Raw genomic sequence first — 18,488 nt, forward strand, 5'->3', positions numbered from 1 at the left:
TGCTGTGTAGTTGTAGGGTAAAAACCAAAACGTGCACCCGGGGGTGCTTGACCGACTTTGGGAAACCCTGTTATAGAGTATGTACTGGGGCTATAGAGGAATGTACTGGGGCTATAGAGGAATGTACTGGGGCTATAGAGGAATGTACTGGGGCTATAGAGGAATGTGCTTGGGCTATAGAGGAATGTGCTGGGGTTATAGAGGAATGTACACATTAGATGTGCAGGATGGCTGTAGATTCGTGATTCGTCTGTTAGCATGGAAATAACTGAATTAGCAGGGAGCTAATGCGACCATTACAATTAAAGCATGCTAGCTAACTCGCTCTTACAGCAATAACATACAAAAGCACATCCAAGGATGCCCCCAACATCTAACAAGTACCGTACACATATACTGTGTGTATATACAGTGCATTCGGAAAGTATTCAGACCCCTTGACTTTTTCCACCTTTTGTTACGTTACATCCTTATTCAAACATTTATTAAATCGTTTTTTTCCCCTCATCAATCTACACACAATATCCAATAATGTCAAAGCAAAAACAGGTTTTTTGACATTTTTGCAAATATAAAAAAAAATAAAAAAACGGAAATATCACATTTACATAAGTATTCAGACCCTTTACTCAGTACTTTGTTGAAGCATCTTTGGCAGCGATTACAGCCTCAAGTCTTCTTGGGTATGACGCTACAAGCTTGGCACAGCTGTATTTGGGGAGTTTCTCCCATTCTTCTCTGCAGATCCACTCAAGCTCTGTCAGGTTGGCTGGGGAGCGTCGCTGCAAAGCTATTTTCAGGTCTCTCCAGAGATTTTAGATCGGGTTCAAGTCCGGGCTCTTGCTGCTCCCAAGCCCTGCCTCTGAAAAACAACCCCACAGCATGATGCTGCCACCACCATGCTTCACTGTAAGGATGGTGCCAGGTTTCCTCCAGACGTGACGCTTGGCATTCAGGCCAAAGACTTCAATCTTGGTTTCATTAGGCCAGATAATCTTGTTTCTCATGGTCGGAGAGTCTTTAGGTGTTTTTTGACAAACTCCAAGCGGGCTGTCAGGTGCCTTTTACTGAGGAGTGGCTTCAGTCTAGCCATTCTACCATAAAGGCCTGATTGGTGGAGTGCTGCAGAGATGTTTGTCCTTCTGGAAGGTTCTCCCATCTCCACAAAGGAACTCTGGAGCTCTGTCAGAGTGACCATTGGGTTCATGGTCACCTCCCTGACCAAGGCCTTTCTTCCCCGATTGCTCAGTTTGGCCGGGCGGCCAGCTTTAGGAAGAGCCTCAGTGGTTCCAAACTTCTTCCATTTAAGAATGATGGAAGCCACTATGTTCTTGGGGACCTTCAATGCTGCAGTCATTTTTTGGTACCTTTCCCCAGATCTGTGCCTCGACACAATCCTACTTTGTACTTGAGTACTTTCTTAGTACTTGAGTACTTTCCGAATGCACTTTATATATATATATATACACACACACATATCAGGACATGAACTCCTACACATTGTAATATGAAAATAGAATACAGTATTTCAGAACGTGACCTACCGCTTGCATGTCAATATCAGACTGTGAAGAATTTACATTCGCGATCTCCCCCTATCTGCAAGTGTAACCAATGGCATAACACCTTATTGATATATAAATTCACCCAACCAGTAGAAATACATAAACATGAAATGCATATTTCTGCAGTGGCAAGTGGAAACATAATCAACCCAGTTACACCTGCAGTCACAAAGACCCTCTCCAGAGTGAGTAGACAATTGCAACAAAGAGATAAAAGGGAATTTTGTTTTCTTATCTTCACAATTACTTTGCCCTTTACTAGACAAGGACGATAAAAGCCTATTTCTGAATGTTGTTTCAGTCAAGAGCCAATAAGTGCAGAGCAAACAGCTCTGGTTTAGAGTGTTAATCAGGGACTACAGATTGTTATGGGGCGCATTCTATATCTGCTAGGATAATTAATTGTCCATCACAATGACATTCATTCAAGAAATTATGATTGACAATTCTGGGGTTTTAGATTGCACTGGTCAAATAATGAATGCAAATTATGCAATCAACAACGCTCCCCTTCATTGGAATATTAACAGCCTCATATCAGGAGTAAAGATTAAAATATACTGCATCACGATTGCTCGTCCCTTCTCACTGAATCTCATCCTGAATCCCAAGTACTCACTTTTAATTTTTCTATCCTTTGAATCAGCACATTTCCATCATATCAATGTAAAGCACTTGAGAGCATCTGGGAAAGAAGTCCATAAATCCATTAGATCTTCTAATATGCTATTCCTTTTCCCTGTTTTGTATCCATGTAAAGCTAAAGCTAAGGTAAGCTACTATCCTCCTTCCATCTCTTCTCCTCCCCCTTTAGATCTGTTATCTCCGAACTTCATCCTAAACAAACACTTGGATGCCCATATTTTTCAACCGTCTTTCCGCCTGTCTTTTCCCCTCCCTCAGAGTCCAATCTTTATTCTGTATTTATCTTGTATTTTTCCATTGACCATCCTTCCAGTCACCTGAAATCACTCCATCGTTCCATTCCAACCATGCACCCCAACAGAGTCCATAATTTTAGCCCTCACCCTCTCCTCTTCTCCACCACTCTCCCTCTCTCGCTATACAGATTCCCGGGCTGTCTTCCTTTTCCTTTCAAAGACACCAGGGCTTCCTCTCTTTCAGATCATTGCCATCTATTCATCCCTGTTTCACACCACCAAGGGAATTCTCAGTCTTGCTCTCTGTTGCTCTCCCTCACTCCATCTTGCCCTCCTTCTCCCTCCACTAGGTCTTCATCAGGGCTCCCTTGACCGGCTCGGCGTTAGCCCAGGGCGCTGGCTTCCCCCTCTGATCATCACCTCTACTCCTGCAACATATCTTACTCATTCAGTCTCCTGCTCTGGGCAACATCCCTCACTCACTACAGATCACAGGAGGACAGTTGTGTTTGTGTGCGAGAGAGGGAGAAAGAAAGCGTATGTACTGTAAAATGGGTTAGTGCCATAGACATTCCCCTTTCCAACAACACATCACTTCAAAGACCATTTACCTTATGAATATTCCCACTTATCCTTTAATGCCTGCTATGATCTTACACTAACACTCTACCATCCCCTCCTCTGAACCCTACAGCTTTCATTTGACTGTATGCTTTGTACCTGTGTGCCTCATTGAGGCTTCAGGCAAGCCGTTCCCGGCACTAACTGAAGATGACAGCTTCATTAGAATGAGAGAATATCCACAGTCAGCGCAGCTCTGGCCACCAGGCTAGCTTCCAAGAGAACTGAAGTGAAGCTTTACTTCTCAATCCAAGGACTATTAGTCAAACATATTTACATATTTTATGCATTTGCACCTGTTTTTTCAGTAAGGGATAAAACACCAAAGACAAAGCTAAAATATAACTCACTTTCCTTAAATTGTACATTCTCTTCACCCTCATTTAGCTATTTTTGTTCTGTCCTCCAGGTTTAATTCCCTTAAAAACAAACTGGTTCAAGCTTTGCACTTGCTGCAAACGCATAGTAAATCTGTCCAAAAAGTTTTTTTTCGATGGCAAATGATTGCTTCAGAAACACTTTAAGTTCCCAGGCCCATCTGTCTTGCTGAATATGAGGATATCATAGTCACCCCCCTTTAACCAACCATGTGAAGGACTTTATTCTCCCCTTTTGCTTCCATTTCTCCCTGTCTGTTTCCTTGTCCCATTCTCTCAATTTTTCTTCAGGGAGACGCAGCAGCCCATTCATTCTATTCAGGCCTCTCAATCTTTCCTTTGTAACTCCTGAGTTCTGGCACTATGCCGCAGAGAGACCATTTAATGTAGAAATATGATAGATTTTTTAGGATGGAGGTCGGTGTGTGAATAATATTCCCGCATGTCTTTGTATACGTGGAGGGAAGTTTACCCTCTATTGAGTTCAGTTCTCTTGAGGACGTCTATACATAAACGTTCCTTTATTTCACGCTCTACACCGATGGCGGTGATGATGTGGATGCCGATTAAGGCAGCCCCCCGCACCTCTCTGATTCAGAGGGGTTGGGTTAAATGTGGAAGACACATTTCGGTTGAATGCATTCAGTTGGTCAACTGACGAAGAATCCTCTTTCCTTTTCCCTTACACCTCAACCCACAACTTGAAGAAACCGTTTACCATTTGAATCGGACAACCTTACCTCTGAAATGGGCCATAGTCAAGCTTCCCTCATACAACAATATAACTGCACAACAGAGAGCCTTGGCATTTCTCTATAGCGTATTGCATGAACCCATTCCCCAAAGTAGGAGATGGGAGGGAATAGAAGTGTATGAGCTGCCGATGGCTCCTGTCCGGTGGGCTGGATGGGAGTTTTACGTTGATTTATGGTTATCAGCAACACCAATACATTTTTCACTGCCGGCCCATTTCTTGATTCCTACGAGTCCACCGGCCGGCATCAAACCAGACGAATAATGGTAATATTAAACCTCCTTATAATGGTTTTCTTAAATTTGTGTTTTTACTTTTTCTGCCTCAGAGCCACAGCACAACACAACAAGCAAGAGTACATACGATTTGCATAGGGCAGAATCAGATGTAAATGACATTAAACATTAAAATAATGTGGTTTTGGTTTAACTGAAATATTTACTGCAAATACCTGCTGGGAGGGAAAGGCTAATACATGTCGGCATTGAATGATGACATATTTAAGATTCTTATTCAGGACAGTGAGAGAGAGAATTCATAGGCCTATAAAGACATTTCTAGGGTTGTGCTGTGATGTAATGCTTAGCATACTGTATGTTCCACTATAACAGACTGCCATTTCCTAAAATATCCAGAGTAAGACAAATTATGTGTATATACAGTTGAAGTCGTTATTTCACTTATAATTCACTGTATCACAATTCCAGTGGGTCAGAAGTTTACATACACTAAGTTGACTGTGCCTTTAAACAGCTTGGAAAATTCCAGAAAATGATGTCATGGCTTTAGAAGCTTCTGATAGGCTAATTGACATCATTTGAGTCAATTGGAGGTGTACCTGTGGATGTATTTCAAGGCCAACCTTCAAACTCAGTGCCTCTTTGCTTGACATCATGGGAAAATCAAAAGAAATCAGCCAAGACCTCAGAAAATAAATTGTAGAACTCCACAAGTCTGGTTCATCCTTGGGAGCAATTTCCAAACGCCTGAAGGAACCACGTTCATCTGTACAAACAATAGTACGCAAGTATAAACGCCATGGGACCACGCAGCCGTCATACCGCTCAGGAAGGAGACACGCTCTGTCTCCTAGAGATGAATGTACTTTGGTGTGAAAAGTGCAAATCAATCCCAGAACAACAGCAAAGGACCTTGTGAAGATGCTGGAGGAAACAGGTACAAAAGTATCTATATCCACAGTAAAACGAGTCCTATACCGGCATAACCTGAAAGGCCGCTCAGCAAGGAAGAAGCCACTGCTCCAAAACCACCATAAAAAAGCCAGACTACGGTTTGCAACTGCACATGGGGACAAAGATCGTACTTTTTGGAGAAATGTCCTCTGGTCTGATTAAACAAAAATAGAACTGTTTGGCCATAATGACCATCGTTATGTTTGGAGGAAATAGGGGGACGCTTGCAAGCCGAAGAACACCATCCCAATCGTGAAGCACGGGGGTGGCAGCATCATGCTGTGGGGGTGCTTTGCTGCAGGAGGGACTGGTGCACTTCACAAAATAGATGGCATCATGAGGAAGGAAAATTATGTGGATATATTGAAGCAACATCTCAAGACATCAGTCAGGAAGTTAAAGCTTGGTCGCAAATGGGTCTTCCAAATGGACAATGACCCCAAGCATACTTCCAAAGTTGTAGCAAAATGGCTTAAGGACAACAAAGTCAAGGTATTGGAGTGGCCATCACAAAGCCCTGACCTCAATCCTATAGAACATTTGTGGGCAGAACTGAAAAAGCGTGTGCGAGCAAGGAGGCCTACAAACCTGACTCAGTTACACCAGCTCTGTCAGGAGGAATGGGCCACAATTCACCCAACTTATTGTGGGAAGCTTGTGGAAGGCTACCCGAAACGTTTGACCCAAGTTAAACAATTTAAAGGCAACGCTACCAAATACTAATTGAGTGTATGTAAACTTCTGACCAACTAGGAATGTGATGAAAGAAATAAAAGCTTAAATAAATAATTCTCTCTACTATTATTCTGACATTTCACATTCTTAAAATAAAGTGGTGATCATAACTGACCTAAGACAGGGAATTTTTACTAGGATTAAATGTCAGTAATTGTGAAAAACTGAGTTTAAATGTATTTGGCTAAGGTGTATGTAAACTTCCGACTTCAACTGTAGATGGGTTCTTTCAATTAAATACCATTAGCACTATCAACCCATCCTACTGTAGTATATTGATCAATATCCCTCTTTCATATGTCTCTGATATGAAACTCTGGTGATTACCCATGTTGTCTATCCCTCTTCAAACACCAACTTGATGATTTTGAGTTGCAGCCGGTCCAGAATGAAAAACCAGAAACCATAACAGGGCTGTGGATGGCTGAGTAAGCAGAAGTATTATCTCTGACTTTCCTTTTCAATTACTAGCACTGGTCAATGAGGTTAAACGCAGTGGTGTGTATTCGTGGATGCCAATGGAAGCCAAGTTTCCCCCAAAAATGTACCAATAAAAACATATAAAATAATTGATCTCTGTGTTTCATAATTTTCCTTCAATTTGCAAGAGGCTGAATGTATCTCACCGGAGAAAGCATCTGAGTGAGCGAAACAGCGCCCCCTCTGTCTCTCTATGTGTAGCCCATCTGTCTGATGCTGTCTGGCCTAAAAGTGCATTACATTTTTGCCGCCCGTAGCATTGAATTCAATAGCAAGGGAAGCCAGCGAGCATTTGGTCTCCCTTGATATGATTATTTTTTGTATTTTACCCCCTTTCAATTTTGCGATCTTGCCTCATTGCTGCAACTCCCCAACGGGCTCGGGAGAGGCGAAGGTCGAGTCATGTGTCCTCCGAAACATGACCCGCCAAACCACGCTCCTTAACACCCGCCCGCTTAACCCGGAAGCCAGCTGACGCCTGGCACCTACTACCATACCCCGTTCAAAGGCATTTAAATATTTTGTCTTGCCCATTCACCTTCTGAATGGCACACATACACAATCCATGTCTCAGTTGTCTCAAGGTTTATAAATCCTTCTTTAACCTGTCTCCTCCCCTTCATCTATACCGATGGAAGTGGATTTGACAAGGGATATCAATAAGGGATCATAGCTTTCACCTGGTCAGTCTATGTCATGGAAAGAGCCGGTGTTCTTAATGTTTTGTACACTCAGTGTATATCATGGTGGCATATGAACTAACAGGTTATAGAGCAAACAACGCAATTATCACAACACATAGGTTATAATATGGCTTTTTTCCCCTGACTTGGCATCCCCAGGGATTTTACCAATGCACCGCTATTGGTTAAACGTGTGTTCTTTCGTTTTTTAATTGCAGAGTTTTTCTTTTGAAGAGGGGGACTTACCTGCACAGACTATGGTGGCCAAAGGCCAGGTGCATTAATCACTTAATTCCATTCAAACACATTACAATCATACTGGTAATCTGAATTTTATGAATGACTGGCACGCTCTATAAAAATGAAGCTGTAAAATGAAGCTTTGACACTAGGGGGCACTACTTTACTTGTGGTGCTCCTCTAATGCAAATCACCACCAGGTCAGTCGTCAGCTCGGTTCAAGGTTAAAATTTACATGCGTCTGTTTGCTTGATGGCGTTTAGCAAATCTCTTCTCCCTACATGTTTAGCACTGGGGGGAGTCATTATAGGCGGACAAGTACAAGGAGAGCTGCTTCATTCAGGCATACAGCAGCTGCTAGAACTCATGCCATAACATTAACCAGGGTTTAATTTATCATTGTTGGATGAAAATGATGTTGTTGCTGCGTGCATTTGATTGTGATTTTATGCCGGGGATGGACATACACAGGGTATCAATGGGGTCTGCTAATTGCACAATTATATATCAGACTAAATCCAATGATGATGGGTGGTGCATTTGTTAAGAATGTTGATGAGGTGTCTTTAAGGGCAAATAGATACAGAAATAGCCTGGTGCCAGATCTCTTTGTGCTGTTGCCAACTTCTATGGTCATTGTGGCATGACAATTAACATACGAGTTGGCAAGACCGCACAAACAGATCTGGGACCAGGCTAATGTAGGAGAGTTCCATGGAGGCACACAGTGCTGCAAGGTTCCTGTTGTAGATTGTGATGAAACAAGGCCAAAGGGCTATTAAAATCTCAACACCTTCATGAGTAGCTTGTGTTGTATGAATTCAATGAGCACAGCCTTATATTGCCATAAAAGACCCCAAAAAGGATTTGGACGTATCAACGACAAAATAACATCATCGATTCATAAACAATTCTAGAGGTTTCATCACAAATGTCCCCAGGGAAATTGAATGATGGCTCAAGGAAAACAGGGATGGCGGAAAACATATAATTTAGTGCAAAATTAGGTTTACAATAAAAAAATCGATTTCAGTCCCCGGAAGCCAATAATTGCAAATGTTCCAGACAGTTCTGAAAGCTCGCCATTATGCACATCACGAAGGCTAAACAAATATGACACACTAACAAAGATCCTATAATCAGTCGATAATGGAACTCTCATCTCTTTCCTTCTATGGCAGCTGCATCTCTAAACAGCTACTGTAGAAAGGCATTTCAATAAGATGACGACTCATTTCATAGTGGCTGCATGCAGTCTGGAAGACGTATGGAGGCAAGTATTAATCAGCTTATCAAAGTGACAGAATGCGTCATTCTATTAAAAAAGGGAAATACTATAGTATTTATTATTGGTGTTTCATGCACTGAGAAAAAACAATTTTAAAGAGGCACAGATGGTCACATCCAGACAATGTATACTACCCCTGTTCTAGCACAGTTTGCTGCAACTCATTGACTTTAATTGTTTTGTTGACTATTTTGTGGGTCACAAGAAACACCAGGAATAAGACACTAGATATTACTGAATTGATCGGATATTACTGAATAGGTGAAAGCAGTATGTTTAGAGGCCTTGCTTTCAACCATATAAATGAGTCAGGTTAGTGATTAAACCAAGGAGGGGAAGGAAGCTTTCTATAGTACTTCAACAGTCCTAGACATTCTCTATGTAGTCTCCCATCTGCACCCTCTCTAGGAGAGACTAGTGGCTGATAGGAGAAGACGGCTTCATTAGGCATAAAGTTAAATCAAAGCTGCTTCATTAATCCTTTGGCTGTCAAGTGCCTCTCGGAGTCGGGCTCTGATCATTTTCAACCCAGCAGTAAGATTATGGGTGTCTGGCCTGTTTCAACAGTTGCAATTTAAGCTTTGTTTGATTTTATTTTATTTTCCGGGCAACATGTTCAACTAGAATAAATACTTCATTCTGGTGTGATTGACAGTTGGCTTCAAGCACCTTTCACAGTTTTACACAAGAGGATAGAATTGAGCCAATCCTGTGCCTTTGACTGTTTCAGAAGTTCCCATCATTGCAGTTGAGCTAATACAAATGATGAAAAGAGACAATATTTGACAGTGTTCTCTTCAATAATTGTAATATTCTCTGGACTGTGCATATTTAGTACAGTAGTGTACATGCTGGCCCACACCGTGGCAGTTCATCATGGCGCTGTGGTCTAAGGCACTGCATCGCAGTGCTAGCTGTGCCACTAGAGATCCTGGTTCGAATCCAGGCTCTGTCGTAGCCGGCCGCGACCGGGAGACCCATGGGGCGGCGCACAATTTGGCCCAGTGTCGTCCAGGGTAGGGGAGGGAATGGCCGGCAGGGATGTAGCTCAGTTGGTAGAGCATGGCGTTTGCAACGCCAGGGTTGTGGGTTCAATTCCCACGGGGGGCCAGTATAAAAAAATAAAAAAATAATATGGTATGCTCTGGATAAGAGTGTCTGCTAAAAATGTAAATGATTGCAGAAATATGAATGCAAAACGACTAGCTGCAGTTCCTCTTAAAAAAACGACTAGCTGCAGTTCCTCACTTGACATTGATTCAACATGCACTCATTACACTGTCATTGTTAAGCTGATTCACTCATGGGCAATGAGATCATTGGTGCAGAAGTTGTTGTTAGTGGAACAAAGGGATCAATCCATGTTATTCACACTGTGGTCATAATGATTCTAAATCAGTGGCGGCTCCTGAAAAAATTCTCAGGAGGGGCAATTTTTCTGATGATTTAGGTGACCTACACACGTGCACGAGTCCGTGCACGCGATTCCAGATATCTTTACCTCTGAATAAACTGCCTTTATTATACCATATCCACCCTGTCCAAAGTCTCTACTTGGTCTCAGTTCTCCAGTAAACTTGTGATTATCAACAGTACACAACGGTAACAAACAATTGGGGGAACTCACGGGGCAGATAGTAACCACTTAAAAGGAAGCGATTCCCAAACCTTCCATAACAAAGCCATCACCTACAGAGAGATGAACTTGGAGAAGAGTCCCCTAAGTAAGCTTGTCCTGGGCCTCTGTTCACAAACACAAACAGACCCCACACAGCCCCAGGACAACAACAACAACAACAACAACAACACAATTAGACCCAACCAAATCATGAGAAAACAAAAAGAGAATTACTTGACACATTGGAAAGAACAAACAAAAAAACAGAGCAAACTAGAATGCTATTTGGCCCTAAACAGAGAGTACACAGTGGCAGAATACCTGACCACTGTGACTGACCCAAACTTAAGGAAAGCTTTGACTATGTACAGACTCAGTGACCATAGCCTTGCTATTGAGAAAGGCCGCCGTAGGCAGACCTGGCTCTCAAGAGAAGACAGGCTATGTGCACACTGCCCACAAAATGAGGTGGAAACTGAGCTGCACTTCCTAACCTCCTGCCAAATGTATGACCATATTAGAGACACATATTTCCCTCAGATTACAGCGATCCACAAAGAATTCGAAAACAAACCCAATTTTGATAAACTCCCTTATCTACTGGGTGAAAAACCACAGTGTGCCATCACAGCTGCAAGATTTGTGACCTGTTGCCACAAGAAAAGGGCAACCAGTGAAGAACAAACACCATTGTAAATACAACCCATATTTATGTTTATTTATTTTCCCATTTGTACTTTAACTATTTGCACATTGTAACAACACTGTATATATACATAATATGACATTTGAAATGTCTTTATTCTTTTGAAACTTCTGAGTGTAATGTTTACTGTTAATATTTATTGTTTATTTCACTTTTGTTTACTATCTACTTCCCTTGCTTTGGCAATGTTAACACACGTTTCCCCATGCCAATAAAGCCCTTAAATTGAATTGAATTGATAGTAAGGTCGCAATGACACAGAAAGCAGTTCAATGTCGGGTACAGAGTCGCTCTCTTTACCAGGATCGCGGTCCGCTCTGACCAGGGTGAAGGTGGCCGGCTCCACTTCTCTGTCCGGGACTCATCCAGCCAAGTCTCCCAGCTGTATTGGGATTCAGCTGCCAGCAGCGTTTTCATTATTTAGTCCGTTCGTAGCGGGTATGTACACGATCAACAAGATCAGTCCAAAACCAACCACTGGAAATCCATGGTTGGCAGAATGTTTGTAAACTAAGTCTACAAATTAAAAACATAAAATAACGCCGCACTGCAGGTCGCAACAGAGACGCTGATAGCCGCCATTGTCTTAGTTACGTTCAACGTTACGTCACGTATGACGAAAGCGTAAGTGCAAGCCCACAGACACCCATAGAGAATGTATTGAAAGCTTTGAAATGTGAAAAAAATAGATTTTACATGACAGGCTATGAGAGACTTCTGGGCGATTTTCAACTTGACTGAAATCGCCCCAAAAACGGGCGGGGCCATTTGAAGCACGACTTTAGCCTGATTTGACATTTAGTGGCTGGCAGATCAGACGTGAACACTGATAACTGCTGTTGCCGTGATATAATTGATTAGAAAAAAAATCCCTTCCTTTTCCCGTTTGGCAGTGCGTCGCCCATATCGCCCTATTGAACAAGCCGTCCCTGTTCTAAATCCATGCTAGCTGGGTAGGAAGTAATGCTCAATTCAATCCAATAGAAAACAGTGCTGAAACTTTCTTTAAGTTCAACCTATAAAATCGACCAAATTAAAACATTAGAGTTCCTACTATTTAGTCACATTTGACTATAGTTATTTGACTGCCAACCCCAACAGAAGTTTAGTTATTCTTCTAAATGTGTCTTCAACTCAGGATTATTACCATTACAAAATAGCTTTACAGATGTAGGATCTTAATTTGATCACCCTGTTGCAGGAACATTTTCCTGTAATGCAGGAAATTTAAACCTTGTAGTGTATTTTAGGTTTAAAAAGGCTTCTGGAGTTTGTAATTTCCATTTTGAAAAATGTATACATTTTCCCTTATGAAAAAAATTATAATCCATGTAATAATTCACATTTCCTGTTGCTACAGGATTATTTTCCTGCTGTAGCAAACTGGCTCCAATTAAAATCCTACATGTGTACCAGTTGGTGGGAAATGTATAACTCTTTTTGAATGTCCACAGTGAATACATGAGTGTCACCGATATGGATGTCCCACGCCAACCCCTCTACAACATCGATAGAGTACTCACTGTTGATCCACTTGGCCTCAGGGTCGTGAACCTTGAAGTCCTTCCTGAAGATGTCCCCCACGGTCAGTTTCCCCTTGAGGGCCAAGCTGTCATCCTCACCTGCAAGGGAACAAGTGAAAATACAATTTTAAATCCATTTTGAATCCATTCGATTAGAACGAAAGATTAGCAGCGGGTCATTCCAGGACGAACACATAAAGTGCATTCGGGAAAAGTATTCAGACCCCTTCACTTTTTCCACATTTTGTTTATTCTAAAATGGATAGATTTTTTTTTCTTCCTCATCTATCTACACACAATACCCCATAATGACAAAGAGAAAACAGGTTTTTAGAAGTTTGTGCACATTTATTACAAATACATAAGTATTCAGACCCTTTGCTATGAGGCACGAAATTTAGCTCAAGAACATTGCTAGCACTGTCTGGGAATGGTCTGAGTGGGGAATGGAAAACTGAAAAAGACCTGTTATCTCTTTCTTATTGGTCTATTAACCAATATACCGCTTGGTGATGTCACCAGGCAGGCCAAAACTCCATCCCACCAAAACAGGCTGAAATTTCTGGCAGTCTTTTCAAACTGCTCTTACACTAAAAGGTAATTATCATAATTTTAACAATTTAACAGTATTAATCAAATCATATCAAAGTTTATTGGTCACGTACAGATTTGCAGATGTTATCGCAGGTGCAGCGAAATGCTTATGTTTCTAGCTCCAACAGTGCAGTAATATCTAGCAATTCAATAACCAAAAAGTAAAAACGTTTAATAATAATAATAATTAAGAAATATCAGAACGAGCAATGTCAGAGTCCGGAATATATACATACAGTATATATGCACTAAATGACCAAAAGTATGTGGACACCTGCTCGTCGAACATCTCATTCCAAAATCATGGGCTATAACAGCCTCCACTCTTCTGTTGGAACATTGCTGTTGGGACTTGCTTCAATTCAGCCACAATAGCATTAGTGAGGTCGGGCACTGATGTTGGGCATTTAGGCCTGGCTAGCAGTCGGCGTGTTCCAATTCATCCCAAAGGTGTTCGATTGGGTTGAGGTCAGGGCTCTGTGCAGGCCTCTCAAGTTCTTCCACATCGATCTAGACAAACCATTTCTGCATGGACCTCACTTTGTGCACAGAGGCATTGTCATGCTGAATCAGGAAAGGGCCTTCCGCAAACTGTTGCCACAAAGTTGGAAGCACAGAATCGTCTAGAATGTAATTGTATGCTGTAGCGTTAAGATGTTCCTTCACTGGAACTAAGGGGCCTAGTCCGAATCATGAAAAACAGCCCCAGACCATTATTCCTCCTCCACCAAACTTTACAGTTGGCAGTATGCATTGGGGCAGGTAGCGTTCTCCTGGCATCTGCCAAACCCAGATTCGGCCCTCTGACTGCAAGATGATGAAGTGTGATTCATCACGCCAGAAGACGCATTTCCACTGCTCCAGAGTCCAATGGCAGCGAGCTTTACACCACTCCAGCCGACATTTGGCTTTGCGCATGGTGATCTTAGGCTTGTGTGCGGCTGCTCGGCCATGGAAACCCATTTCATGACGAACAGTTATTGTGCTGAAGTAGCTTCTAGAGGCAGTTTGGAACTCAGTAGTGAGTTTTGCAACCGAGGACAGACACGCAGCTGTCCCGTTCTGTGAGCTTGTGTGGCCTATCAGTTCGTGGCTTAGCCGTTGTTGCTCCTAGACGTTTCCACTTCCCAATAACAGCATTTACAGTTGACTGGGGCAGCTCTAGCAGGGCAGAAATTTGATGAACTGACTTGTTGGAAAGGTGGCATCCTATGACGGTGCCACGTTGAAAGTCACTGAGCTCTTCAGTAAGGCCAGTCTGCTGCCAATGTTTGTCTATGGAGATTGCATGGCTGTGTGCTCGTTTTTATACACCTGTCAGCAACGGGGTGTGGCTGAAATAGCCGAATCCACTCATTTGAAGGTGTGTCCACATACATTTGTATATATAGTGTATATATGCTGTGTATAGCCAATATGGACAGTATATGAATAGAAAAGGTGTGTCCATCATATAGGATGAGCCATGTACAGTGAAGGAAAAAAGTATTTGATCCCCTGCTGATTTTGTACGTTTGCCCACTGACAAAGACATGATCAGTCTATAATTTTTATGGTAGGTTTATTTGAAGAGTGAGAGACAGAATAACAACAAAGAAATCCAGAAAAACACATGTCAAAAATGTTATAAATTGATTTGCATTTTAATGAGGGAAATAAGTATTTGACCCCTCTGCAAAACATGACTTAGTACTTGGTGGCAAAACCCTTGTTGGCAATCACAGAGGTCAGACGTTTCTTGTAGTTGGCCACCAGGTTTGCACACATCTCAGGAGGGATTTTGTTCCACTCCTCTTTGCAGATCTTCTCCAAGTCATTAAGGTTTTGAGGCTGACGTTTGGCATCTCGAACCTTCAGCTCCCTCCACAGATTTTTTATGGGATTAAGGTCTGGAGACTGGCTATGCCACTCCTGGACCTTAATGTGCTTCTTCTTGAGCCACTCCTTTGTTGCCTTGGTCGTGTGTTTTGGGTCATTGTCATGCTGGAATACCCATCCACGACCCATTTTCAATGCCCTGGCTGAGGGAAGGAGGTTCTCACCCAAGATTTGACGGTACATGGCCCCGTCCATGGTCCCTTTGATGCGGTGAAGTTGTCCTGTACCCTTAGCAGAAAAACACCCCCAAAGCATAATGTTTCCACCTCCCTGTTTGACGGTGGGGATGGTGTTCTTGGGGTCAGAGGCAGCATTCCTCCTCCTCCAAACACGGCGAGTTGAGTTGATGCCAAAGAGCTCGATTTTGGTCTCATCTGACCACAACACTTTCACCCAGTTCTCCTCTGAATCATTCCGATGTTTCTTGAGCAGGGGGACCTTGCGGGCACTGCAGAATTTCAGTCCTTCACGGCGTAGTGTGTTACCAATTGTTTTCTTGGTGATTATGGTCCCAGCTGCCTTGAGATCATTGACAAGATCCTCCCGTGTAGTTCTGGGCTGATTCCTCACCGTTCTCATGATCATTGCAACTCCCCGAGGTGAGATCTTGCATGGAGCCCCAGGCAGAGGAAGATTGACAGTTCTTTTGTGTTTCTTCCATTTGTGAATAATCACACCAACTGTTGTCACCTTCTCACCAAGCTGCTTGGCGATGGTCTTGTAGCCCATTCCAGCCTTGTGTAGGTCTACAATCATGTCCCTGACATCCTTGGAGAGCTCTTTGGTCTTGGCCATGGTGGAGAGTTTGGAATCTGATTGATTGCTTCTGTGGACAGGTGTCTTTTATACAGGTAACAAGCTGAGATTAGGAGCACTCCCTTTAAGAGTATAAAAGACACCTCGGAGCCAGAAATCTTTCTGATTGAGAGGGGGTCAAATACTTATTTCCCTCATTAAAATGCAAATCAATTTATAACATTTTTGACATGCATTTTTCTGGATTTTTTTGTTGTTATTCTGTCTCTCACTGTTCAAATAAACCTACCATTAAAATTATAGACTGATCATTTCTTTGTCAGTGGGCAAACGTACAAAATCAGCAGGGGATCAAATACCTTTTTCCCTCACTGTATGTAAACATTATTAAAGTGATCAGTGTTCAATTACTATGTACATAGGGCAGCAGTCTCTAAGGTGCAGGGTAGAGTACCAGTAACAGTGTCTGTCTAACAGTCTGATGGCCTGGAGATTGAAGCTATTTTTCAGTCTCTCGGTACCAGCTTTGATGCACCTGTACTGTCTCCGCCTTCTAGATAGTAGCAGGGTGAACAGGTCGTGGCTCAGGTGGCTGAGGTCTTTGATGATCTTCTTGGCCTGTGACACCGGGTACAGTGTTATTCCAGCCTCATAGTGTGGAAGTATATATAAAACACAGGGAAATCACATTTTTGACTGCACTGGGCCTTACTATTGAAATAATGTCAGGGAAAGTCAGCATATTGTTATTTGTGCTACTATACAGTCAGGCCTCAAGCCAAGTAAGCTCATTATCTTCCTGAGAAGACTGTGTGGAGGACATAGGATTTACCCCCCTCTAGTGTTTATAATGCTATCTTTCCTCTAGTGTTTATAATGCTGTCTTTCCTCTAGTGTTTAACTCTATGGTGGAGAACAAGAAGCAACACTGGGTAATGCATTCTTTCATATGGCATTTGTTTGACGTCATTAAGCCTTTGAAGATACAGGCTCAGACAACGGGAGTTGTAAATATACGATTTATGGGGGGACAATCTTAAGAATAGGGATGGGTGTTGTGACTAGTTACATAGTTGCATCGATATTTTCAACACATTGTGATCTTGAATTACATCTTCACGACTTCTATTTACACTCAATACATGAACAGTATGACTACAGCAGTGAGACGGAGAGAAAAAAGCACAAGACAAAGTGCGTAATGTAGCAAAACACAATCGTCTATCGCTCTAGGCTCTGGTTAAGACCGATAGAAAATCTGATCAGCGAAATGGGCTGGTGTCTTTACACCAGATGTCTGAGATAACCGGATTCATTTCTGTGTAATTCAAACCATCAGATCTGCCGTGCGACTCTTTTCAGATATTCATACTAGGCATGAAAAAAAAGATAAATGCAATATCTGATTTGTTTCATTTGGTTTCTGTAGCAGAGATATTCAGTCAGAGATATTCAGTCAGAGATATTCAGTCAGAGATATTCAGTCACTTGAAGAAAATGAGGAGGGAATTGTAGAGGAGGGAATTGTAGCTAAATCTAATTAGTAGTGACTATTATAATACATGGCCATCTGATGAAGACCAACATAATGCCAATAGGGGTCATATCAAGGACAAAATAAATGTTTAAAGGAATCATCAAATATTGCCTTCATGATTCACTTAATCAAATAGGCAGCTTATTGCCCAGTGAAAGTGACACAGTAAGTTAAGAAGCAACCAGAGACAAAATTGAATTTTCGGTACTATAAGCCCATTACTTGATGTTCTCTCACAGGTTGCAATAGTAGAAGCAATATTTTCTTCCCTTTCATTCCACATGAGTATCACTTCAGAACAGATAACAATGTCAGGTCAGAAAACCTCAACTTTTCTTCAGTGTGTCCAAAGACAAAGTCATAGATAAATGCATTTGAAGATAAGATGGTAAATCCAGTTAAGCTATTCCCCTGGGTTTTAAAGTAACGGTGTTAGGTTGTGTTTTTAAAGTAACAGTGTTCGGTTGGGTTTTCAAAGTAATGGTGTTTGGTTGGGGTTTTAAAGTAATGGTGTTCGGTTGGGTTTCAAAAGTGCGGTGTTCGGTTGTGTTTTAAAAGTAACGGTGTTCGGTTGGGTTTTAAAAGTAACGGTGTTCGGTTGGGTTTTAAAAGTAATGGTATTCGGTTGGGTTTTAAAAGTAACAGTGTTAGGTTGGGTTTTTAAAGTAACGGTGTTCGGTTGGGTTTTTAAAGTAATGGTGTTTGGTTGGGTTTCAAAAGTGCGGTGTTCGGTTGGGTTTCAAAGTAACGGCGTTCAGTTGGGTTTTTAAAAGTAACTGTGTTTGGTAACTGTGTTTGGTTGGGTTTTTTAAGTAACAGCGTTCGGTTGGGTTTTTAAAGTAATGGCGTTTGGTTGAGTTTTTAAGGTAACGGCATTCGGTGTTAAACGCTCATGTGCCCCGCCATGCGCAGAGTGGGAGGAGAGATGAGGCGAAAAGATGAAGAAGGAGATGAAGCCAGCATGGGGGTCTGGCTATCGGTTGGGGATGGTCTATTAAATATTTGGGCTTCTTTCCGTGACTGTTTCGATCGTCTCCTTCCTCCACCATCCACCCCCTA

General features: G+C 42.1%; 1 protein-coding gene across 3 annotated transcripts in view; it reads right to left on the minus strand.

Annotated features, from left to right (window-relative positions):
- The window catches only part of LOC121549880 (dipeptidyl aminopeptidase-like protein 6), a 335,968-nt gene that overhangs the window by 42,646 nt on the left and 274,834 nt on the right, over positions 1–18,488 (minus strand). For all 3 annotated transcript variants that reach the window (XM_041861836.2, XM_041861838.2, XM_041861837.2), the window contains exon 3: positions 12,665–12,763. In XM_041861836.2, the coding sequence (XP_041717770.1) occupies positions 12,665–12,763 (99 nt within the window). The remainder of the gene's footprint in view (positions 1–12,664; positions 12,764–18,488) is intronic.

Source organism: Coregonus clupeaformis, chromosome 34 (genome assembly GCF_020615455.1).
Source record: "Coregonus clupeaformis isolate EN_2021a chromosome 34, ASM2061545v1, whole genome shotgun sequence".
In the NCBI taxonomy this organism is placed as follows: domain Eukaryota; kingdom Metazoa; phylum Chordata; class Actinopteri; order Salmoniformes; family Salmonidae; genus Coregonus; species Coregonus clupeaformis.